Consider the following 26,338-nt stretch of genomic DNA (forward strand, 5'->3'; position numbering starts at 1 on the left):
TCACAGCGTTGAGGAGTTTTGTGTGTAGTCCTTCAGAATGACGGAGGCATAGTTTGGAGGGGTGCACAATATGGACTCGGACACGGGTGAGGCGTTATGAAAGGGGCTCCCCATGCTCGCTGTATCACGAAATGGGGAGGGGGGCATCAGGGCCATAGAATTCTCCATTGCTAATTTGAGCTGAACGAGGTCGTCGTCCTCTTCTTCGTGAATCAGGGCATTGTCATACATGTATCCATGAAGGAGGCCAAACTGCTCGTTCTCCACCTCTACATCCTCCTCAATCTCCTCCTCCATCTCCAGGTGGGAGGTGTGTTCCTCGTCGTCGAGGGAGCCAAGGTTTAGTTGCAGGGGCAAGACTGCATGCTGCTGGATGAGATGAGCCTGGTGGTACACAGGCCTGCCATGACTGCTCCCAGACCTGCCCCCAAAACCCTCACCACCACCAACAGGGCTGGGCGGAATGATCATGTCCATATCATTGAGCTCAGGGATGATGAAATCACTGTTGTACTTGCCCACCACCTCCTGTAGCTGTAGGTGGTCCATGATGACTCTCTGCTGGGGGATCACTCTGCTCTGTGGCAGGTGCAGGGGCATGTGCTCAACGGGAGGGTAATATTCAACCACCTCCTCGTCCACCTCTTTCATCGGCCCACCGGTGGTGGGCATTATCTGCCCATGGGCCATCATGTGGGGACTAAGGGGAGGGTTGTATCTGACTAGGTCGCTCTCGTCCTCCTCAGCTACATTGTACAGAGTCTTGGTGCTGAGGTCAGAGAACTCCATGGCCATGCTGCTGCCTGTGTTATGGTAGGTGTTAGTTAAGGGTCTGATGACGGCCATCTGATTGGAGCATCCTGTTTCCTGTCTCTTCACGTGCACAGACAGTCTGTGCCAATTGTGCTCCCCTTTTGGAGGATGATGTCTTGCACCTGGTTCAGACCATGACACAGACTTTCCATTAGAACTATGAACAGAATAAAGATGGCTGTTAGCTATTTCATAGGGACTAAGAAAGGTGGAGACAACAACTGTGTTTCTGGTTGATGTAATAACATATTTAAAAAGGAAAGTTAAAATCTCTAACAGATCAATTCTATGTTGATGGGGACTTTACAAAATGCATATTTTTGGTTTGAATTACTGAGGATTGTATATTTATTTATATATTCAGATGAACGTATTTCCAATATACTATACATCCTAATTCTGTGGTACAGTGTATCCTGATAGTGATCCTTCAGTACTCATGGGTATGCTGGTTTTAATTATATTCAGCAACAGATCAACGGTGGTTGTTAATTGAACATTGACCTGGATCTGGCATAATATCCTGTAACACTCTCTCTGTGTCCCAAATGGCACCATATTCAATACATAGTGCACTATTTTTGGCCCAGGTCAAAAGTAGAGAACTAGCCTATAAGGTTGCCATTTGGTACGCAGACTCTGCCCTCTGAGCGTGAATTACTGTAAAGCAAAATCAGCATCCCAGTGGTACCTCAGGAGCAGGGCCCGTATTCACAAAGCGTCTCAGAGTAGGAGAGATGATCTAGGATCAGATCCCCCTGTCCATCTTATCTTATTCATTATGCTCTAAAAGGCTAAACTGATTCTATATCAGCAGTCCTACTTTGAGACTCTTTGAATACAGGCCCAGGAATGACTCTTTCCATCAACTCACTTCTCAGAGTTCTTCTTCCGTTTGAACATGTCGAGCAGGCTGTTGCTCCGGCAAGCGATATTGCCGTCGCCGACGTGCATGCGCACTACATCTGAGGTGGTGAACGCGCTGCGCACATTCCGCTCCGGCTTGGCGAGGATGATATAGATCTTTGGCGAGAACATACAGCCCAATGCCACAGTAACACTCAGGCTCACTGAGAACGATGTGGTGATGATCTTATAGTTAGAGCCAAAGTAGATGGGCACAAACGCCAGCCAGATTATACATGTTGTATACATAGTGAAGGCGATGTACTTGGCTTCGTTGAAGTTAGCCGGAACGTTGCGCGTCTTGAAGGCGTAGTAGGTACAGCTCATGATGAGCAGGCCGTTGTAGCCCAGTGGCGCTACCATGCCCACCGTGCTTGTGTTGCAGATCAGGAAGACCTCCCTGATGCTGGGGTAAGACTTGACGGGCATAGGCGGCTCCAGGATGATCAGAGTAACCTCCAGGGTGAGCTGGACACTGACTAGGAGGCCGGCGATCACCAGCTGATTATACAAAATAAGAAGAACACACAGGTTTTATATGCTGCTTTTTTTCAAGGACACAAAGACATACCAAAGACAAAACAATAGGTGCGTCTGAAATGGCATCCTATTCCTTATAGTGCACTACTTTTGACCAGAGCCCTATGCAGGCCCTGGTCAAAAGTAGTGCACTATATAGGGAATTGGGTGCCATTTGGGAGGCATCCAATGTCCAAACCAAACAGATGAAAACAAGAACAAAGAGGAATCTAAATAAGTCTATATAATCACCTGGGCCCAGGCGCTCATAAACCGCGGCTTCCTGGTACAGATCTTCTTCTTGCTGCCAGCCAGGATGCGTGCGATGCGGTTGGTCTTGGTGACTAATGCTGAGTAGCACATGGTGGCTGAGAGGCCCACCAGGAGGCGCTGCAGGTAGCAGGAGGCCACGGTGGGCCGGGCGATCAGGGTGAAGGGGCAGATGTAGCCCAGGAAGATCCCGGCCAGGATGATGTAGCAGAGCTCGCGGCTGGAGGACTTGACCACAGGCGTGTCTCGGTACAGGACGAAGATGAAGGTGACAAAGGAGGTGACCAGGATGCCCAGGCAGGCAAACACCACCTGGACGATGGACTCTGGGTTCCCCCACTCCAGGTACCGCAAGGTGATGGGCTCGCAACCTGGGGAGAAGACACAGATAAAGAGAATAAGCGTGAGACCTTTCTCTGAAGATATTTCATTTGAAACAAAGCACAAAGGCTCTTACTGTATGCAATAGGCTAACTGATTGATGGATTGATTGATTGATTTAACCTAGGTCCCAGACAGTGTATGTCTGACTTGACACTTCTTAATTCCAAATTGACAAAACTACCCAAAATCACATAGGATTAAATAAACTTATAGTGGATAAAAATGTCATTCTGCACAGTTGAATATTATTAATTAAATATGGGTAGCCTATAGCATTTTTCTTTCTCCTAATCAACCATCTGAGAGCCTGTGTAATCGCTGCCTCCAGTTGGAAAACACACCAAGTATTAAAGTAGGTTTTCAGCTCAACTATAAATAAACCCCTTCTCTACTTAGGGAGGGCCAGTGCACAGCACAGCTAGCCATGGGGAGGGAGAGGCAAGCTGTAGTACAAAGCATAGCCATTGGAGGCGAGGGGGAATGACAGGACTGCAGCAGGAGTCAGTAAATCACTGCAGCATAACACTGGTCCAAGCATCCAACATCACCACAGTATCCATCCACTGACCAATATTTCACTGACCAATTTTATATTAAAGGGATACTTCAGGGTTTTGGAAATGACGCCCTTTATCCTTTTCCCCAGAGTCAGATGAACTTGTGGATACCGGTTTTATGTCGCTGTGTCCAGTATGAAGGAAGTTAGAAGTAGTTTCGTAAGGCAATGCTAACTAGCGTTAGCACAATTACTGGAAGTCTATGGGTATCTACTAGCATGCTAGCAGATACCCGATTCCTGTAGTCTACAGGAATCGGGTATCTGCTAGCATGCTAGTAGATACCCATAGACTTCCAGTAATTGTACCCATAGACTTCCAGTCATTGCGCTAATGCTAGATAGGATTGGCTTGCGAAACTACCTCTAACTTCCTTCATACTGGACCCGGAGACATAAAAATGGTATCCACGAGTTCATCTGACTCTGGGGAATTAGATAAAGAGCCTCAATGCCAAAATCATGAAGTATCCCTTTAACGTCAAACAGCAAAAACTAAATAATCACACAAGGTCATTAAGTAGTTTGTGTTATGGTTGTTAAAATAATTGCTATCTAAACAAAATGTTCACTTTCACAAGGTTGATGACAATTATTTTTGGTTAGTATCATTGTTTCATGTCTAATGCTTCTGACGTGAAAGGTAGACATTTAAATTAATTTAAAGGAGAGCATCTTATCTTTGAAGAGCTTGAAAGCCATAAGCAGTAGCAATAAGAAAGGTAGGGCTGTCTGATGCATGTTGAATATGATTAATGGTTCTCTGGTGTCATGGGGTGCACCTTTGAAAATAGGAAAGCGGTATAGGCCAGATGGGTGAAATAGTGCTGTTACCAACAACCATGGATGAATAAACTCTGCTGAGCACAAATTAAGTGTTGTGCTGCGAAGGCTTTGAGGAACTGAACTTCAAAATCAGACTGTAATACCCCTGTGGGAATAGTGCCTCCCCTGTGAATAAGATATCTGCTCTGAGCTCTTATTAAAGGGATATTTAAAGGGATACATCAGGATTTTGTCGATTTCTCCAGAGTGAGATGAACTCGTGTATAGCATTTTTATGTCTCTGCATGCAGTTTGAAGGAAGTTGCTATCTAGTGCTAACGCAATTTCCAGCTAGCGTTAGCACAATGACCAGATACCCATGAACTTCCAGTTAGATGCCCAAAAACTTCCAGTCATTGCACTAATGCTAGTTAGCAATTGCGTAGCAACTTCCTTCAAACTGCACGCAGAGATATAAAAATGTTATCCACAAGTTCATCTGATTCTGGGAAAGCAGATAGAGGGCCTTATTGCCAAAATCCCGAAGTATCCCCCTGAACAGAAAGGTTGAGTGCATCACATGAGCAAGGAAGTAAATGTAAATATTGACTTTAAATTGACAATATACTTTGGGCCTACTGTAATGTCATGTAATAATATACATGGATGTAATAGTATAAGATAACATATGGCTAAAAATCCTCTGATGTATTGTAACCAGGTGTACAGTGCATTCGGAAAGTATTCACACCCCTTTACTTTTTCCACATTTTGTTACGTTACAGCCTTATTCTAAAATGGATTAAACAGTGCCTTAGACCACTGCACCACTCGGGAGGCCCCTCCCATTCTTCTCTGCAGATCCTCTCAAGCTGTGTCAGGTTGGATGGAGAGTGTCGCTGCACAGCTTTTTTCAGGTCTGTCCAGAGATGTTTGATCGGGTTCAAGTCCGTGCTCTGGCTGGGCCACTCAAGGACATTCAGAGACTTGTCCCGAAGCCATTCCTGCATTGTCTTGCCTGTGTGCTTAGAGTCGTTGTCTTGTTGGAAGGTGAACCTTCACCCCAGTCTGAGGTCCTGAGGACTTTGGAGCAGATTTTCATCAAGGATCTCTCGGTACTATGCTCAGTTCATCTTTCCCTCGATCCTGACTAGTCTCCCAGTCCCTGCCGCTGAAAAACATCCCCACAGCATGATGCTGCCACCACCATGCTTCACCGTAGGGATGGTGCCAGCTTTCCTCCAGACATGATGCTTGGCATTCAGGCCAAAGATTTCATTCTTGGTTTCATCAGACCAGAGAATCTTGTTTCTCATGGTCTGAGAGTCCTTTAGGTGCCTTTTGGTAAAGTCCAATTGGACTGTCATTTTACTGAGGAGTGGCTTCCGTCTGGCCACTCCAACATAACGGCCTGATTGGTGGAGTGCTCCAGAGATTGTGTCACACCCTGATCTGTTTCACCTGTCTTGTGATTGTCTCCACCCCCTCCACGTGTCACTTATTATCCCTGGTGTACAGTCGTGGCCAAAAGTTTTGAGAATGACACAAATATTAATTTTCACAAAGTCTGTTGCCTCAGTTTGTATGATGGCAATTTCCATATACTCCAGAATGTTATGAAGAGTGATCGGAGGCAGGGTAGCCTAGTGGTTAGAGCGTTAATAACCGAAAGGTTGTAAGTTCAAATCCCTGAGCTGACAAGGTACAAATCTGTCATTCTGCCCCTGAACAGGCAGTTAAACCCACTGTTCCTAGGCTGTCATTGAAAATAAGAATTTGTTCTTAACTGACTTGCCTAGTTAAATAAATAAAAATTCATTGCAAAGTCCCTCTTTGCCATGCAAATGAACTGAATCCCCCAAAAACATTTCCACTGCTTTTCAGCCCTGCCACAAAATAACCAGCTGACCTCATGTCAGTGATTCTCTCGTTAACACAAGGTGAGTGTTGATGAGGACAAGGCTGGAGATCACTCTGTCATGCTGATTGAGTTCGAATAACAGACTGGAAGCTTCAAAAGGAGGGTGGTGCTTGGAATCATTGATATTCCTCTGTCAAACATGGTTACCTGCAAAGAAACACGTGCCGTCATCATTGCTTAGCACAAAAAGGGTTGCTGCCAGTAAGATTGCACCTAAATCAACCATTTATCGGATCATCAAGAACTTCAAGGAGAGGGGTTCAATTGTTGTGAAGAAGGCTTCAGGGCACCCAAGAAAGTCCAGCAAGCGCCAGGACCGTCTCCTAAAGTTGATTCAGCTGCGGGATTGGGGCACCACCAGCTTGCGCAGGCAGGTGTGAGTGCATCTACACGCACAGTGAGGCGAAGACTTTTGGAGGATGGCCTGGTGTCAAGAAGGGCAGCAAAGAAGCCACTTCTCTCCAGGAAAAACATCAGGGACAGACTGATATTCTGCAAAAGGTACAGGGATAGGACTGCTGAGGACTGAGGTAAAGTCATTTTCTCTGATGAATCCCCTTACCAATTTTTTGGGGCATCCGGAAAAAAGCTTGTCCAGAGAAGACAAGATGAGCGCTACCATCAGTCCTGTGTCATGCCAAAAGTAAAGCATTCTGAGACATTCATGTGTGGGGTTGCTTCTCAGCCAAGGGAGTGGGCTCACTCACAATTTTGCCTAAGAACACAGCCATGAATAAAGAATGGTACCAACACATCCTCCGAGAACAACTTCTCCAATTTGGTGACAAACAATGCCTTTTCCAGCATGATGGAGCACCTTGCCATAAGGCAAAAGCGATAACTAATTGGCTCGGGGAACAAAACATCGATATTTTGGGTCCATGGCCAGGAAACTCCCCAGACCTTAATCCCATTGAGAACTTGTGGTCAATCCTCAAGAGGCGGGTGGACAAACAAAAACCCACAAGTTCTGACAAACTCCAAGCATTGATTATGCAAGAATGGGCTGCCATCAGTCAGGATGTGGCCCAGAAGTTAATTGACAGCATGCCAGGGCGAATTGCAGAGGTCTTGAAAAAGAAGGGTCAACACTGTAAATATTGACTCTTTCCATCAACTTAATGTAATTGTCAATAAAAGCCTTTGACACTTATGAAATGCTTGTAATTATACTTCAGTATTCCATAGTAACATCTGACAAAAATATCTAAAGGCACTGAAGCAGCAAACTTTGTGAAAATTAATATTTGTGTCATTTTCAAAACTTTTGGCCACGACTATATATATCCCTGTGTTTCCTGTCTCTCTGTGCCAGTTCATCTTGCATGTTTTTCAAGTCAACCAGCGGTTTTCCCGTATTCCTGTTTCTATTCTCTTTTGCTAGTCCTCCCGGTTTTTGACCCTTGCCTGTTTTCTGGATTCCGTACCCGCCTGCCTGACCATTCTGCCTGCCCTGACCTCGAGCCTGCCTGCCACTCTGTACCTCCTGGACTCTGAACTGGTTTTGACCTTTTGCCTGTCCATTCTCTTGCCTACCCCTTTTGGATTGTTTAATAAATATCAAGACTCAACCATCTGCCTCCTGTGTCTGCATCTGGGTCTCGCCTTGTGCTCTTATAGATGGTTGTCCTTCTGGAAGGTTCTCCCATCGCCATAGAGGAACTCTGGAGCTCTGTCAGTGACCATCGGGTTCTTGGTCACCTCCCTGACCAAGGCCCTTCTCCCCTGATGGCTCAGTTTGGCCGGGAGGCCACCTCTAAGAAGAGTCTTGGTGGTTCCAAACTTAATCCATTTAAGAATTATGGATGCCACTGTGTTCTTGGGGACCTTTAATGCTGCAGAAATGTTTTGCTACCCTTTCCCAGATGTGTGCCTCGACATACTCCTGTCTCGGAGCTATACGGACAATTCCTTCAACCTCATGGCTTGGTTTTTGCTCTGACATGCACTGTCAAGCATGGGACCTTATATAGACAGGCGTGTGCCTTTCCAAATCATGTCCAATGAATTGAATTTACCACAGGTGGACTCCAATAAAGTTGTAAAAACATCTCAAGGATGATCAATGGAAACAATATGCACCTGAGCTGTAACATAACAAAATGTGGGAAAAGTAAAGGGGTCTGAATACTTTCCGGAATGCACTCTCTTTTATCCTTCATTAGCTTTGTGTATATGTTGATGTAGGCACCTCTACAAAGACACAAAAAGCTAAAAGCAAACACCATACACTCCTAAATAACCCAACAACTCGATGGTACTGTTTTGGACCCATTTATGCACAATTCTGTAGATATGAAAGAGGGAAAGGAAGGGCACCGTACTATACCTTCCAGTTCAGGGTCCGGCCACCAGCCCAGGTCGCAAGCCTTACAAGTGAACTCATCCTGAACAATCTCGTTGTCTTTACAGGCTGTACAGATCCAGCAACAGCTCACCTCTCCCTTCCTGATCACCTGTTTCGATCAAACACATAGACAGGATGAGATTACACTGTTGGAGTCTCTCAACTCACTCAATTTACCCATACAGCCGGTCACAGTTCTCTCCCTAGTCCCTACTTAAGGCCCTTGGCCTTAACCCTTAATTTGCAGATATGCAGCATCTGAATAAGTATAATCAGCGTAGTGGTGGGGTGTCCACCATATTGCTTACACCTTACAGATCTGCAAAATGGAAGGTTTTGCAGATTGCTAAGGTGTAAATTGGGCTAACACGAGTTATGGAAAGGGAAGGAGGATGAGATTGCTTTCGCAATGGCATGCAGATTTATTTTAATTAAAAAATCAAGCACCAGTGGGCGTTCTAGTGTTAATGAAAGTCAATGGATAAATAAATAATATCGTTCAGTAGCATCAGACCAGCTGGACTGTTGACACCTACCTTGATCTCTCCCTTGGAGCAGGGCTCGCTGCAGACGGAGAGGACCATGTCACTGTGGTTCATCTGCATCATGTAGTCATCAATGCTGAGCTGACCCTCGTGCCAAGAACCCACATTGATGTAGTCGAACGCACCAGGCTCCACATACTGTAGGTTCATGATTTCATACCTAAGAGTGGAGGGAAAGTTGCTCTGAAACTTGTATCTGATTCAAGTGTATGGAGACTTGTTTTCATAGTGAAAGAGAAAGCAACAGATTATATTATATTCATCCATGGGCAGGGGACTTTGGTATTCATAGATATTGATATTTGTTATGTTTCAGGAGGATTGGTTATCTTCTGGGCACGTCTTCCTAATCATTTGGAAACAGTATTGTCACTGTCAGGGGATTTTTGTTGAGTACTAAGAGTAGATGCTGTAGTTGTCAGATTCACACCGCAGTCATCTCGCTCAGGAAACCATCATCTTAACCCTTAGTTTAAGAGGAAATTCCCTCTTGGGCTGAGGGTGACACTGGTTTTATGTCTGGTGGCAGGGCTATCTCATCATGAGACCCTGACTCTACATCGCCTGGGCTACACCTACCTGCCAGGTGTGTCCCCATTCTCATCAAACCACACATCTTCTCCAGACACCCCAGTGAAGGAGGTCCTCATGAGGAACTCTAGCAGCTGGCTTCCATCAATGGGGTCCATGGCTTCACATAGTCCCACATGGCCGGGGCAGAGGTGGCTGTGCATGTCATGGAGACCCTGAGCCATGGCGTAGATAGCATTGATGACGAATCCCATCTTACTGTCCTGGACATAGTTGTCCTCTAGACTTTCGTAACCTGCCGAATACAGTTAAAACATGAAAGGAAGATTAGGGATGCATTGTTTCCTCAAAGTAATATATATATTTTTTAAGTACTTCATGTTTCAGTTCTGTAAGCATTATACAAGGATTATACAATGTTATGCAATACAAAGTGAAATAGATAGTCATAGCTGAATATGAAATATATATTTTTTTTATTGTCAAACATCTTTTGCAGCGTAATATAGACTGAAATATTACAAAGGAATGATAGGGTGTCCAAAGACACCTGCTTATTGTTCTTATTGGGTTTTGTGCATCAGAAGGACACACTGTGCTGTTCTGCTCTGTGTCTGGGAGCATCAAAGGGCAGGCATCATTATGTTATGGCGTCAAAGAAATGCTCGTTACCATGGAGTCACCAACCATTTTGTATTCGCAACTCGCAATTCAATTATGTATAAATAATGTGGTAATAGTATCATTAATTGACAGAGGAAGAAAACCTATTATTCTAATTTATTCCTTCCTCCCTCGATCCAGTTGCATCCCTGTTTGCCAGAAATATAGGTCTTGTGATTAAACCGGTTCGACACATTGTGCAGTATGTTAAAAAAAGATAGAGACAGTAGAGTAACACTTTGATGATTTGCCTACAATTTGAAGAGAACAATATAGAACTAGGTCCAGGGACACCCTATCGATTAACAAGCGTGAAGCAAGCTAGAAGCAATATAAGAAGCACATACTGTAGCTGATCTCGGTCTTATACTAATCGCAATATTAAAGGGCAACAATGCCACTTTTCAACCTGATATTCATCATCTCCAGCACCAAACCAGTGTCTACATAATATGTGAATACAGCGAGCTTCTATGATCTGTGGTTAAAAAGATAAGAAGAAAGGCTCCTGAAAAATGCGGATCTGTGACATCACACGGTAGGATTAAAAGTAAGCAAAAGTGTGATTTTCAAAAGCTGCAGCAAGTTTCTAGCCAGAGGGAGGGTGTGTTCTTGCTCCCCACGTCACCGTGAATCTCATAGTTTGTTTTAACTTTTGCTTATGTCACCGTGTAGAACGTTTTAACGTTCTGTTTTTTTTCCGACAAAATGTAGAAATGCGCAGTTTTCACATATGTAGACACTGGTTTGGTGCTGGAGATAATGAATATGAGGTTGAAAAGTGGTGGAGTTGCCCTTTAATAATAGTATCCGGTACAGAAAGAATCAACAATTTGATTCGTATCAATTTGTGAATCAAACGGTTCGGGCACAATGATTGCTCAGTTTTCAGATGTGTTTGTTTGTAGCCAGGCTTGTTTTTTAATGTTTTATGTATCAACTTACTGAATGTTACAAGTACAAACAAACACACCAACAATCGATTGGATAGGGTTGTGGATAGGGGTATGAAGAGTGAGAGTTATACACTGAGTGTACAAAACAAGAAGAACAAGAACACCTTCCTAATATTGAGTTGCACCTGCTTTTGCCCTCAGAGCAGCCTCAATTCGTCGGGGCATGGACTCTACAAGGTGTTGAAAGCGTTCTACAGGGATGCTGGCCCATGTTGACTCCAATGCTTCCCACAGCTCCATCAAGTTGGCTGGATGTTCTTTGGGTGGTGTCCATTCTAACCTCATGGTGTCTTAACGTATTGGGCCAAGGTCCATATAGGAACATGCAGCTTGAGGTTCTACAAGGCAGACCAGCCAGTTCGCATCTCATCTAATGCTTTCAAATGTTATTGGGCTTATGTTTTATACAGGCAATCTCAAAACCAGGAGGATGTGAGAATACACAGCGTGTGAGGGAAACCAGTTGTTGTGCTCTCACTGCAATGCATAAAATCCCCCCAATAGCTTTTATATAGTAGGGGTCAACAGATATACATTGATAGCGTTGAATTTCAGGGTTGATATGCCTCTGGTTTGGTATCTATGCAGCTTAGGAAAAACCATCTTAACCATAAAGGTTAATGACTTCCCATCAAACAAATCACAGAGTTTTCTATTGATGATACACTATATCAGTCGACCTCTATGTATATTGCCAGAGTGATGTGCTTTAAGAGTTCATTCGGAAAAATACACACTCACCATTTTGGAGCTCTATACAAAGAAACGACAGAACAGCAGACTATGACTATCTCTGATTATCACAAATTATCAATATCCTTGTTATAAATAGTGCAGAGCGTAAGAGAAACTTAGTGCTTGATTTATTAATGAGGAGGTGGATATACATTAAAAAATATAAAACTAGTCTTTGAAAAGGAGATGTAAAAGAGAAACGTAAATTCATGCTAAATATTAAAAAAATATATATATATATACACTGTATACTGTTGCATGCATTGTTTTATATTTACCTTTCACTTGAATCAAAATATATTTTTTGAAAACATCAGTAATTTCTATAGAATTCATCACTGGATTTGCTAAACAATGGTAACCAACTTGTAAGTTAAGTTTGAAAACGCACAGTACCAGTCAAAAGTTTGGACACACATACTCATTCAAGGGTTTTTCTTTATTTATACTATTTTCTACATTGTAGAATAATACTGAAGACATCAAAACTATGAAATAACACATATGAAATCATGTAGTAACCAAAAAAGTGTCCCGTCCTCAGGACGGTTGAGCTAACGTAGGCTAATGCGATTAGCATGAGCTTGTAAGCAACAAGAAAATTTCCCAGGACATAGACATATCTGATATTGTCAGAAAGCTTAAATTCTTGTTAATCTAACTTCACTGTCCAACTTACAGTAGCTATTGCAGTGAAAGAATACCATGCTATTGTTTGAGGAGAATGCACAATTTTGAACATGAAAAGTTATTAATAAACAAATTAGGCACATTTGGGCAGTCTTGATACAACATTTTGAACAGAAATGCAATGGTTCATTGGATCAGTCTAAAACTTATCACATACACTGCTGCCATCTAGTGGCCAAAATCTAAATTGCACCTGGGCTGGAATAATACATTATGGCCTTTCTCTTGCATTTCAAAGATGATGGACAAAAAAAATACAAAAGAACGGTTGTTTTTTTCTTTGTATTATCTTTTACCAGATCTATTGTGTTATATTCTCCTACATTCCTTTCACATTTCCACAAACTTCAAAGTGTTTACTTTCAAATGGTACCAAGAATATGCATATCCTTGCTTCAGGGCCTGAGCTACAGGCAGTTAGATTTGGGTATGTCATTTTAGGCAGAAATTGAAAAAAAGGGGTGGATCCTTAAGAGGCTTTAGCAAGGCACACCTGTTAATTGAAATGCATTCCAGTTGACTACCTCATGAAGCTGGTTGAGAGAATGCCAAGAGTGTACAAAGCTGTCATTTAGGCAAAGGGTGGCTACTTTTAAGAATCTCAAATATAAAATACATTTTGGGGCTCCCGAGTGGCGCAGTGGTCTAAGGCACTGCATCTCAGTGTAAGAGGTGTTACTACAGACCCTGGTTCGATCCCAGGCTGTATCATAACACTTTTTTGGTTACGACATGATTCCATATGTGTTATTTCATAGTTTTGATCTTTTCACTATTATTCTACAATGTAGAAAATAGTACAAATAAAGACAAACTTGAATGAGTAGGTGTGTCCAAACTTTTGACTGGTACTGCATATAGTTCAAAAGGAATAGAAAAGTGCAAGGTGGGGAAAAAAACGTTTTGAAGACATGCTTTTTGAGCATTGTTTCAAGTGATCAATATAGCTTTAGCTAACCAATTCATCTGATTATTCACTTTTTTTTTTTTTTCCAATGTGCCTTTTAAATTCAATTTACCTAGATCATCTTTGGTTGGCCAGGAGAATGTTTTAGAAATAAAATAAAACAAAAACAAAACATTATTGTATGGCTAGATGCACAGAAACTATTTATTTGCTCCAGTTTCATGAAACTTCTAGCCATTTGAGACAAACATACCATGTAAACATCTAAAAATCGAATGTAATTATAGTTGAGACACCATAAACTATACCATATGCTAGTTTACATTGTAAGTCAGCAACCCTTCTGAAGAAACCATTATCATTCTCTATCATATATTTTTCTCCCCATATCTACCTGAGCAGTTTTTCCTGTAGTTCATGTTCTCCAGTGGGTGCCCTGGGATGCGGCACTGGAACCTGTGCTGCCAGAACTCAGGGAACCATGGGTTCCTGGTGTTGGTGTTGAGGCGGAGCTTCAGGAAATAGTCATCGAAGGACGTGACCTCCTCCGAATGCAGCTTCACAGTGATACCGCCCACAGCCTCCTGTTCATAACCCTCAACCACCTCATCTCTGTCTGCCCAGCCATCACTGTGGGGAGAGACACAGTAACATTAATGTTAGGACTACTCCTTACCACCCCAAAACGGGTGGTGTTTCAGAGCATTTCAATGGTCCCCTGAAACAGATGTTGAGAAAGTTTTTAGATGACTCTGGTAGGGACTGGGACAAAATGGTTACATGTTCTTTTGTTTGTCTACATCATATAGATGCCAGACAAGTTGGACAGCCTGAGGGAGGAGATGGCAAGACAGCATCTTCAAGAGTCACAACAAAAGCATAAGGTATGGCGCGACAAAAATGCAAGAGAAAGTGAAATGAAGTCCGAGCAGAAGGTGTTACTACTTCTACCTTCTGATTCAAGTAAACTGCTTGCCAAGTGGCAGGGGCCCTGAACAATGGTCAGGAAGACAGAGTCCATGTAACCTGTGAGATTCTCTTTCCAGGAAAGCTTCTTCTCAACCAGAGAATATCAGAAATAAAGTTGATGAATATATTCTCTGTGTTGCGTGTACTCATTTCATAGCTTAGGGAGGAGTAATGTGCGTGTGCTCCATGATACATTAACATCACAGCAACCTCATCATAGCCTCCTGCTCATAACCCTCCACCACCCCATCTCTGTTTGCCCAGACATCACTATAGGGGACATAACATTTCATCAGTAACACAATACATAGAAATACACACCTTGCCACTTGCCAGGAGAGTATGCTAATCATATTATATTTTTGTGTAGCACACAAAATTATACAATTGACTAATGAATGCCCTCCTCCCTCCTCCAGCATGGCAACATCACCAATATCAAGCCATCTGTTTCACAGCACTACACACACACTACGCTCCAAGAACCTGCTGCTCTGACGTCAGCACATTGAAGTCATCATTCAAAGCATGGTATGAACAACAAAAACACTCAACCAGGCCATACCACCTCCATGTAGGATACTGGGTATAATTGTTGCATTGTCTAACCTTTACATAGAAGGAACCCTGTAGCTTATATACCCAAATCAAAGACAATGGCAAATGTAATGTCAGCGTTGAACAAAAAAGACCTCTGCTATTTAGAGAAGGCCTCTTGTTTCTTACAGGAATCACATACACATATATTGGGTTGCAAAACATGTGTGCTCTTGTCACGTTCCTGACCTGTTTTCTGTTGTTTTTGAACTTTGTTTAGTTGGTCAGGACGTGAGCTGGGTGGGTAATCTATGTTATGTGTTTCTATGTTGGGTTAAATGTGTTGCCTGATATGGTTCTCAATTAGGGGCAGGTGTTTGACGTTTCCTCTGATTGAGAACCATATTAAGGTAGGCTGTTCTCACTGTTTGTTTGTGGGTGATTGTTCCTGTGTCTGTGTCTGTTTGCACCACACGGGACTGTTTCGTTTGTTCGTTCGTTTGGCTAGTCTTTCCTGTTCGTGCGTTCTTCGTGTCTATGTAAGTTCTCAAGTTCAGGTCTGTCTACGTCGTTTTGTTGTTTTGTTTCTATTCAAGTGTTCTTCGTATGTTCGTCTTTGCTTTAATAAATATTCATTATGTCTACATACCTCGCTGCGTGTTGGTCCGATCCATGCTCCTCCTCGTCCGAGGAGGAGGAATATGACGAAAGTTACAGCTCTATACTGTACTATAAGTAACGTTGTATTTTACAAACTACCGTACTGTATGTTGGGTAAAAGCATCTGCAACAGTAAGTGGATACATACTGGATGAATGAGGTCCACGCTGCAAATAAGCCTTTCCTCTCATCCTCCACACAGCCCAGGATAGATGGATGGTCATCCCCAGCCTCCTCTATCATAGATGGACCCAACGCAATGGGCTGGCTGTGTTCACTTACTGCACTGCTCTACAAAACAGTCTTTTTTCAGTCGCTAGTCTCCTTGACCCAGAAAGAAACAGCCGCACCAATCCTGTGTCCTATTTATCACCCACGAAGACGTCACAAGCTGCATAACTCAACTGCAGAGAGTTTAAAGCTTTATAGATTTGTGTTTTATCATCGGTGTTTCATACTGTATCCTCACTATCACCATATAACAGTGTTACATCACTTACTTTGTTTGTGTAACGGCGTTCCTCCTCCTCTTCATCCGAAGAGGAGGAGCAGGGATTGAACCAAAATGCAGCTTCTTGAGTTGACATGATTTATTTAAAGAAAAGACGAAAACACGAACTTACTTGATAATAAACGAAATAACAAAACTAATGTAGACAAACCTGAACATACGAACTTACAAAAACACTAAGAACGCACAACAGGAAAAATGACTACATAAAACGATGAATGAACGAAACAGTCCCGTATGGTGCAACAAACACAGACACGGGAGACAACCACCCACAAACAAACAGTGTGAAAACACCTACCTTAATATGACTCTCAATCAGAGGAAATGAAAAACACCTGCCTCTAATTGAGAGCCATATTAGGTCACCCTTTAAACCAACATAGAAACAGAAAACATAGACTGCCCACCCAAACTCACGTCCTGACCAACTAACACATACAAAACTAACAGAAAACAGGTCAGGAACGTGACATAACCCCCCCCTTAAGGTGCGAACTCCGGGCGCACCAGCACAAAGTCTAGGGGAGGGTCAGGGTGGGCATCTGACCACGGTGGTGGCTCAGGCTCTGGGCGAGGTCCCCACCCCACCATAGTCAATCCCAGCTTACGTCTCTCCCTCAGAATGACCACCCTCTTACTCCACCCACCTAATATACCGGGTAACATCAAAATAAGGGACAGCTCCGGGACAAGGTAGCTCAGGACAGATAGGTAGTTCAGGATAGAGAGGTAGCTCAGGATAGAGAGGTAGCTCAGGATAGAGAGGTAGCTCAGGATAGAGGGGCAACTCCGGACTGAAGGGCAGCTCCGGACAGAGAGACAGCTCTGGACTGAGGGGCAGTTCTGGATACATGGCAGCTCTGGACTGAGGGACAGCTCATGGCTGGCTGACGACTCTGGACGCTCATGGCTCGCTGACGGCTCTGGCAGATCCTGTCTGGTTGGCGGCTCTGGCAGATCCAGACTGACGAATGGCTCTAGCGGCTCCTGACTGACTAACGGCTCTGACGGCTCGGGACAGACGGGCGGCTCTAATGGCTCGGGACAGACGGATGGCTCAGACGGCGCTGGGGAGACGGATGGCTCAGATGGCGCTGAGGAGACGGATGGCTCAGATGGCGCTGCGGAGACGGATGGCTCAGACTGATCCTGTCTGGCGGAAGGCTTTGGCTGCTCCTGTCTGGCGGAAGGCTCTAGCGGCTCCTGTCTGGCGGAAGGCTCTAGCGGCTCCAGTCTGGCGGAAGGCTCTGTAGGCTCATGGCAGACGGGCGGCTTTGAAGGCTCAATACAGACGGGCAGTTCATGCGGCGCTTGGCAGACGGACAGTTCAGGCGCCGTTGGGCAGACGGCAGACTCTGGCCGGCTGAGACGCACTGTAGGCCTGGTGCGTGGTGCCGGAACTGGAGGCACCGGACTGGAGACACGCACTTCAAGCCTAGTGCGGGGAGCAGGGACAGGGCACACTGGACTCTCAAAGCGTACTATTTGCCTGGTGCGTGGTACCGGCACTGGTGGCACCGGGCTGAGGGCACGCACATCAGGACGAGTACGGGGAGAAGGAACAGTGTGTACAGGGCTCTGGAGACGCACAGGTGGCTTAGTGCGTGGTGCCGGAACTGGAGGCACTGGGCTGGAGACACGCACCATAGGAAGAGTGCGTGGAGGAGGAACAGGGCTCTGAAAACGCACTGGAAGCCTGGTGCGTGATGTAGGCACTGGTGGTACTGGGCTGGGGCGGGGAGGTAGCGCCGGTAATACCGGACCGTGCAAGCATACTGGCTCCCTTGAGCATTGAGCCTGCCCAACCTTACCTGGTTGAATGCTCCCCGTCGCCCGACCAGTGCGGGGAGGTGGAATAACCCGCACCGGGCTATGTAGGCGAACCGGGGACACCATGCGTAAGGCTGGTGCCATGTAAGCCGGCCCGAGGAGACGCACTGGAGACCAGACGCGTTGAGCCGGCATCATGGCACCTGGCTCAATGCCCAATCTAGCCCTACCAGTGCGGGGAGGTGGAATAACCCGCACCGGGCTATGAACACGTACAGGAGACACCGTGCGCTCTACTGCGTAACACGGTGTCTGCCCGTACTCCCGCTCTCCACGGTTAGCCTGGGAAGTGGGCGCAGGTCTCCTACCTGCCCTCGGCCCACTACCTCTTAGCCCCCCCCCCAATACATTTTTGGGGTCTCTTCTCGGGCTTCCAGCCACGTCTCCTTGCTGCCTCCTCATACCACCGCTCTTGGGCTCTCGCTGCCTCCATCTCCTCACGAGCGCGGCGATATTCCCCAATGTGAGCCCAGTGTCCTTTTCCCTCCAATACTTCCTCCCAAGTCCATGAGTCCTGATTTCTTGGCCGCTGCTCAAACTTGCGCTGCTTGGTTCTGGATTGGTGGGTGGTTCTGTAACGGCGTTCCTCCTCCTCTTCATCCGAAGAGGAGGAGCAGGGATTGAACCAAAATGCAGCTTCTTGAGTTGACATGATTTATTTAAAGAAAAGACGAAAACACGAACTTACTTGATAATAAACAAAATAACAAAACGAATGTAGACAAACCTGAACATACGAACTTACAAAAACACTAAGAACGCACAACAGGAAAAATGACTACATAAAACGATGAACGAACGAAACAGTCCCGTATGGTGCAACAAACACAGACACGGGAGACAACCACCCACAAACAAACAGTGTGAAAACACCTACCTTAATATGACTCTCAATCAGAGGAAATGAAAAACACCTGCCTCTAATTGAGAGCCATATTAGGTCACCCTTTAAACCAACATAGAAACAGAAAACATAGACTGCCCACCCAAACTCACGTCCTGACCAACTAACACATACAAAACTAACAGAAAACAGGTCAGGAACGTGACAGTTTGTATGTACAATATGTTTCTGTCTTTTGATGAGGAATTGTCCAAACTGTTATCCAGGGTTAGCCTGCATGGTCCAACTGTATTGTTATTGTGTGAAAGGAAACAATAAAACCTACAATTGAAAAAAGACCAGGCTAATTCGGGACAGTTGTAGCTGCTGCTGGAGCTTCACTACTCCTGCAGGTCTTCATGCTAGTGTCATGACGTTGGCCTGGGGGTAGGTTTATGACAGTCATAAATACCTCTTTCCCCCTTTTTCTCTCTCCCTACTATAACTGATGTGACATAAGAAAACCCATTGGTTAACATAGAGATTCTGGGAACATCAGAAGTTGGGGGGGGAATGAACTATATTCTGGTAATCCGACCAACTGAACATATGCGGTGGTACTTAAGGTATATTATGTCAGTTCGGTTGCCCTCTGACACATTCTCATCAATGATAGAATGACATAAACTCTACTGTGGAAAGTCTAAACGTCAGAGGTATCGGATTCACATGGAATTGTTGTTTAATTCAAATGTTTGAATATGAAATTATTTGTGAAGAGATTAAATGTAATTTTAGCTTCCAAATGAGAGATTTGGGTTTTCATAAGCTTGGCTTCTGCTCAACCAGGGGCCCGCCCCTGTGAAGAGACATGGGTTATAAACTTTTCAGACACACCCCTCTCCCTCCACTATAAAAGCCATTGACAAAAATATAACTTCCTGTTCCGGGTACATTTAGGATGACGATCCGATGTCAGAATGGTTCAGATAATAACTACAGAACTAAGCCAACATCAGCATGGACTTTGGTTGTAAATGGTATGAACTTTGAACTCGTATTCACTACAGAAGTGATACCTCCTAGCCGTTGAGTTAGCAACAGCTGCTACAAACGTAGGTTAGGAAGACAGTCAGAGTATCCCGTCTACTACACACGACGTTACTCCAACGTATCCAGTGACCACCAGAGACATTCTTCAAAGGACAGAGGACTCGGGTTGGCGATACGGTCTTCCATCTACCACCAACCTACTGAAGCGCAGCTCAGAGTAAATATTTATTGCATTTTCCTTTTTCAAATGGGCGGTAATTTAGAATGCATAAGATACTGTATTTACGATAGCACAGCTCGCCTATGTTCCAGTCTCCCGCTCTTTCACTAAAATCCCGCCCCTTCCCTTTGTGTAACAAGCTGTCATATCTGTTCCGCCCGCTAGTGACGTTTGCCTTTATGACGGCAATTTGTGATCAAGTTATGATTTAATTGTTTATGTGTGATTCTGTGTGATTAGTTAGGTATTTAGTAAATAAATAATTAAACCCAATTTTGTATTGCTGATTCAACTTGTTAGCCAGGATTCTTGCAGATAACCAAGGATTTACCACTTTCAGATGAGACTGAATAAAATGACGATTAATGTGACTGCTATGGATGTAAAATATTACTAAATCTTTAAGAGTTTATTCGGAAGATAACAGCTCTATAAATATTATTTCGTGGTGTCCCTCTCTAGTAAATTATATTTATATGATTAGTTCAATCAGGTAATATTAATTACGGAGAAATTATTTTATAGAATAGCATGTCATAGCAATTAATCTGGCATAGCCAAAGACACGACACTAGCTAGCTCCATCACTGCATAGCTACAGTCTTACTACAGTGAGGGAATGTCTACAATCTGATCTGTGCTTTGATGCTCAGTAGTCCTCACCACTGAGCTCTGTGCTGGAGGTGCTGTCCCATATTACCCTAGTCTCCCACTGAGTCTGTGATCTGACAGGGGGAGAGAGAAGAGCTGTCCCATATTACCCAAGCCTCCCCAGTTTGCCTGGTCTCTGACAGAGGAGAAAGAGAAAGATAGAGAGCGGTAGAAATAGATAGAGAGAGAGCTGTCTAACCATGCATTATTCATGAGAATGAGTGTGATTAAAAGCTTCTTTCTGTTTTCAGAAGGACCTCCAATACTGCTAGAATAATGATTATTATTGTGTTCAAGTATAAACTGAGTAAACCATAGGGGGCCTTGGTATGATATATCAAAGGGAGAAACAGCACCATATTACTTAGGACAACCCTCAATGGTCATGGCAATAATTTCGCTATACTATATGATAATAATGAGGTCAATCACTCCACAAAATGGAGTAAGGTAAGAACAGCAAATTTGCCATTCTATGTTCAGATTAATCTGATCTGGGGCCTAATGAATCATGTGTTTTAAAGTAGGAGTGCTGATCTAGGATCAGGTCCCCCTGTCCATGTCATCTTATTAATTGTGATCTAAACTGATCCTAAATCAACACTCTTACTTTGAGATGCTTGATACATGAGGCACCAGTTTGATATCTCACTTTGACTCATTGCTAAGACTGATTATGAACATATAAAATGATCTAACTTTACCTCCCGATGAGAAGGAACTCCCCTGCCACCCCAAGTCGTCTCATAGCCATGAGCAGTCCACGGACCGTCATGCCCTCGCAGAAGCAGACGACCACCCGGGCCTTGGGCAGGCGTTCTCTCAGCTTCCTCAGCAGCCTGTCAAAGTGCTTCTCCCCAGCGTTGCTGTAGATCTTGTCTGAATGGGCGATACACAGCCCCTCCTGAGAGGCCAGCTCCTTAAAAGCTTCCATGCCACTTTCTCCATAATTACCTGGGAAAATAAACAGTATTAACAAACAAAAAAAACAACACTATATCATGATCTTTAAAGGTAAATATATATTTTAACACAATATTATTTAAAAGGTCAATACAATATTCTACATTCTGAAGAAGTTTAAGACATTTTGAATTATAACTCCACCTGTAAGTATTGCCAACAAGCCAAACACAACAGCACTGCAACCTATAACTAGTGACTGCATTTCAAACTTTCAGTCTGTATGTCATGTCACTGTAACTCATGTCACTTGTATTATTTAATAAAAACACATATCATTCTACTCATCGGTCTGGTAAGTAACGAAGGTGCAACAGAACAGAAATGTAGTTGGGTTTTAATGAGTTCATCAACAACTCTCTGCCTGAGTCCTCTGAGTCCCTTCACTGCTGGTAGATCAAAGGTCGCATCACAAATGGCACCCTATTCCCTTTATAGTGCACTACTTTTGACCAGGACCCATAGGGCTCTGTTCAAAAGTAGTGCACTATACAGGGAGGGAATATGATACCATAGGACGCAACCTGTGACTATGCACAGCAGGCAGGCAGCTATAAACCGTATATCATTCAGATATCTCATCGTCGGGGCATGGAATCTTAATTATTGTATAATAATCTATCCTACTGCCTGGCTCTTATTACTGTACTGCAGAACAGAACTGTAGCTACTAAAGCAGAGAATTGTCTTGTTTTCTCAGTCTCATATGCTGTAGTTGTTCAATACTATAAAGGTGGAAAACATTTAAAAAATATAGATTTCTTATTTATTTCCAGTAGTTTATAACATTGAAGTGAATTAATCGAATGAATCATCTTGACTGAATTACATCATGTTGCAGAGAGTTTGTGGATAAGGACAGCATATATATTTCTATCTAACCTCTTAAATGCAGTCATTAACCAACAGTCGTCTCACCAGGATACTTTCTGACAGCTGGATACCTGGTGGATTACCTGCCATCACCTCCCCAGTAAGATTTAGTAGGACAGACATTTCTGGAAAACTTGGTTCACGAAATCCTCCAAAGATTCAATTCATATAACTCAAGAATTTTGTGGAGTTGAGGTAGTGACTAGTGAGTTGTGGTAGTATGTTGCACACATTCATTTCTAAACAGAGGACAGAAGCAAGTTGTAAGTATGCTATTGCCATGTTAAACCAACAAAACAAAATTATATCTTTGGGAACATCAACACAAATCATTGCAAGGGATGCCGTCATGTAAAAGCTTCTATTGTAGTACCTTTATGTGGGAGATGAAGTACACTCTTAGAAAAAAGGGTCATCAGCTGTCCCCATAGGAGAACCCTTTGACTAACCATTTTGGTTCCAGGTAGAACCCTTTTGGGTTCATCAAAGGGTTCTCGTATGGGGACAGCCGACGAACCCTTTTAGGTTATAGATACCACCTTTTTTTCTAAGACTGTAGTCATGATTGCTATTTGATCTGCTTCAACGATGTAAAACTGGATTATAATGGAAGCTAAAAAATTCTAGCCTCTTGGGTGCTGCCATAGAGTTACATTAGAAGTGTCCATCCAAAAGGCTCAAGGTCATTGGCCACAGATAAAATTACGTCAAATCACATATCTACAGTAGCTTCTACAGTAGCTATGTCAACATCATACTTTCAAAATCTTAGCTAGCAGTCATCATCATGAATCAAGTCGACAATCTACTGGCAAATCCTTTTAATCCTTGACATATGAAGAGAAATAATGAAGAGAAATTATAGATAAAACGTACCGGTGCTCATCGGCCATTGGACATAAACATTACACAACAAGTTGGGAATCGCAAATTCAACAATGAGTGGTTTGGAAGGAATCAGTGTTGCTAACTGCAAGCAAATCAATTATTAGCCTGCTATTCAGTGGAGTACCTGTGTGGTCCCAAGTCTAAGATTAAGGGTCTCTTTTCCTAGTTCATATTTTATAAACATTCAACATTGGCCATGCTGTCAATGAAGCATGATTTGTGCCACATTCAAAACAACTGTTAACTCGGAACTACAAAATCTGACATTAGTGAGTTCAAGACAACTGGGAACTCGGGAAAAACGAGCAACGACTGGGAAAATGTGTTTTGAATTTTCATCCAACTCGGAATTGTAAATTCGGAACTCGGGCCTCTTTCTAGAGCGGTGACCTGAAGAACACTGACGTCACCATGATTCAACCTTTTTTTTTCTTAGAGTTCCCAGTCGTCTTGAAAGCCCCATCAATCCAGAGAATGCCAGACTTTGATGACAAAGTTTGATGACAAAATTTACCCACGAAAGACCAATTGTCAGTAGAAACCACATTTGTTGAAGCAAGTCAGCCATATCGGCTATGTTATTTTAAAAGGCAGTAAATGAGGCTGAATGAACTGTTTCGCTGCCAGACAAGGCTCCGCTGATAGCCAGGTGTAGCAGTGGTAAGGTGTTAGGACTGCTGTTGGAACTCTGCTGTTGGGACAGCTTTATGTAGGCCCTAACAGTTTGTGGGCACCGTTTGTCACCGTTATAGTACACTGAATGTATTGTTTAGTGTTGTGTAGTGGCTTTGCTTGCATGCATCCCACATTATTTATTTTTGTGCCCCACCAAGATCTACATGCTAAAATTGCCACTGAGATAGAATATTCCGTCCTCCCTAACCAACAACTGAATCCAAACATTGCCCTCTCTTCACTGGTCTGACACTTCTCTCCACACCCAAATAAGCCCTTCAAAAGCTTCTGGCTAGACCAGGGTTAATGAACTTTAAAGTGCTTGGAGCAACCATAGAATTTGACCATGAAAAAATGGCTTCTTCCTACAGAGGCTTCAACGTCTATTTCACGTTTGTTCAAATGTAATTTCATTGAAATGACGTGGAAACAATGTTGATTCAACCAGTGTGTGCCCAGAAGGTTGTACCTTTTTCCTGAACTGTAGGCCTAAGTTAGAGGGATGAGGAAGGCCTGAATGAACAAGCACAGGCTATAAGCTTTGGTGGATGATGTTGAACCCCCCCCCCCTCCTTTTTGAGCTAAATCCATTAGGATTATGAATTATGAAAAATCATAATCAATTGTACAATAACACATATCTGACATGAGAGTATCCGCAGTTCTGCCAATTATTTAAATCCCCAACACAACTTAATCAAATTGTGTTTGAGTAGATATTGAAGGCAAAAATACCAACATGCAATTACTTTTGTAAAAAAACAACATACAATAGGTCTATAGACAGTGACTTACCCTCTGTATGGACTGCTGATACATATGTCCAGTTATAACGTTTCACAATGTCCAGGATGGCTCTGGCTTGGAGAGTATCAGAGGGCACAACCCTAAGGAAATACTTGAAGAGCGTTTTGTCACTCAGGTCTATGCTGGTCGCAGAATATGCTATCTGGGGGATATTGAACAGCTGCAGGAGGTTCTGAACTTGAATAGCCACTGAGCTTGACCCAGGTCCGATAACTCCTGCTATGGGTCTCTTGGTGGCGGGTGGCTGACTCGCAGGCATCCCTTCAATGCACCACTGTCTGGAGGTACCATCCTTGTTGTCATCATCCCGGATCGAGATGAGAGAGTCTCTAATGAACTCAATACTCTGCTCCAGAGCCACTGAGGAGTGCCAGCAGGAGTCCCTGATCTCGCACCCCAGAGTGATGTTGGGTAGAAGATCCGGGTCGGAGTTGATTCGGTCCAAGGTGTGGAACATCGCTTCTACTCGTTGGATTCCGTACTGTTCCCGAACCTCACCGCATTTCCTCTCCGCTACCTGCTCTGTTGACGGTTGGTGGTGGACCGAGAACAGGGCACCAATTATAACGTCCCCATCCATTCTGGCCACCAAGCGGGACGAACCAGCTTTAGGAACCACTGACCTCTCAAATATGTTACTGGGGGAGACGAATGCGTCATACAGTAAAATAGGGAAATACAAAAACCTAACGGCATTCAAGAACATCATATTCCACATGGTGTAAACGGTCTTGGTGATAGAATCATGTCCGCTTTGCCATTGGGAAGAGCTGTGGGTCCAAGTTTAATTGAAGATCCATCATCTCCTTACCAGACCTCTTTCACTGGTTTCTTTTCTGCAGATGAGATACAGATATTAATTCAACTTTCCTTTAGAAACAAATGATGATAAACAGCTGTCCGTTGCCAATCTATCTTTGGCAACTCTTTATACCCTTTGAAACGCTACATAACTTCTCAATTAACCAAAGGAAAATATCCCACTGGGCACAGACGTCAATTCAACGTCTATTTCACGTTGGTTCAATGTAATTTAATTGAAATAAAGTGGGAAAATCAGTGTGTGCCCAGTGGGAGAGCTATAAATACAGAAGCGAACTTGACATTCAATCATGAATAATCAAAGTAATAATAGCCTAGCCTACAGTAATTTATAAGTATATAATGACATTGAATGCCTCTGATAACTTGTACAGCAAAAACAGCTCGCCGGAGGCTGATTAAAAGTTGATTGGTTTGATGGTTGGTTTGCATGGCTGGTTTCAGCACCTAGTCATTGGACAGCACTCAGCGCTAATTTGCCTGTTGAGTTTGCAGTAATTTACCCACACTGAGATTGTTTTAGGCTACATACATTTCTGCTAAAA

General features: G+C 43.6%; 1 protein-coding gene across 1 annotated transcript; it reads right to left on the reverse strand.

The window, feature by feature from the left end:
- LOC120059949 (metabotropic glutamate receptor 1-like) lies at window positions 1-25,689 on the reverse strand. The gene is made up of 9 exons (XM_039009023.1): window positions 24,960-25,689; window positions 21,470-21,719; window positions 13,903-14,138; window positions 9,606-9,852; window positions 9,018-9,186; window positions 8,464-8,590; window positions 2,491-2,879; window positions 1,688-2,220; window positions 1-970 (listed from the first exon to the last, which is right to left on the reverse strand). The coding sequence occupies exons 1-9, from the start codon at window positions 25,687-25,689 to the stop codon at window positions 1-3; spliced, it is 3,651 nt and encodes a 1,216-aa protein (XP_038864951.1).
- Window positions 25,690-26,338: the final 649 nt, after the last annotated feature.

This window comes from Salvelinus namaycush, chromosome 15 (assembly GCF_016432855.1).
Source record: "Salvelinus namaycush isolate Seneca chromosome 15, SaNama_1.0, whole genome shotgun sequence".
NCBI classification, from domain to species: Eukaryota; Metazoa; Chordata; class Actinopteri; order Salmoniformes; family Salmonidae; genus Salvelinus; species Salvelinus namaycush.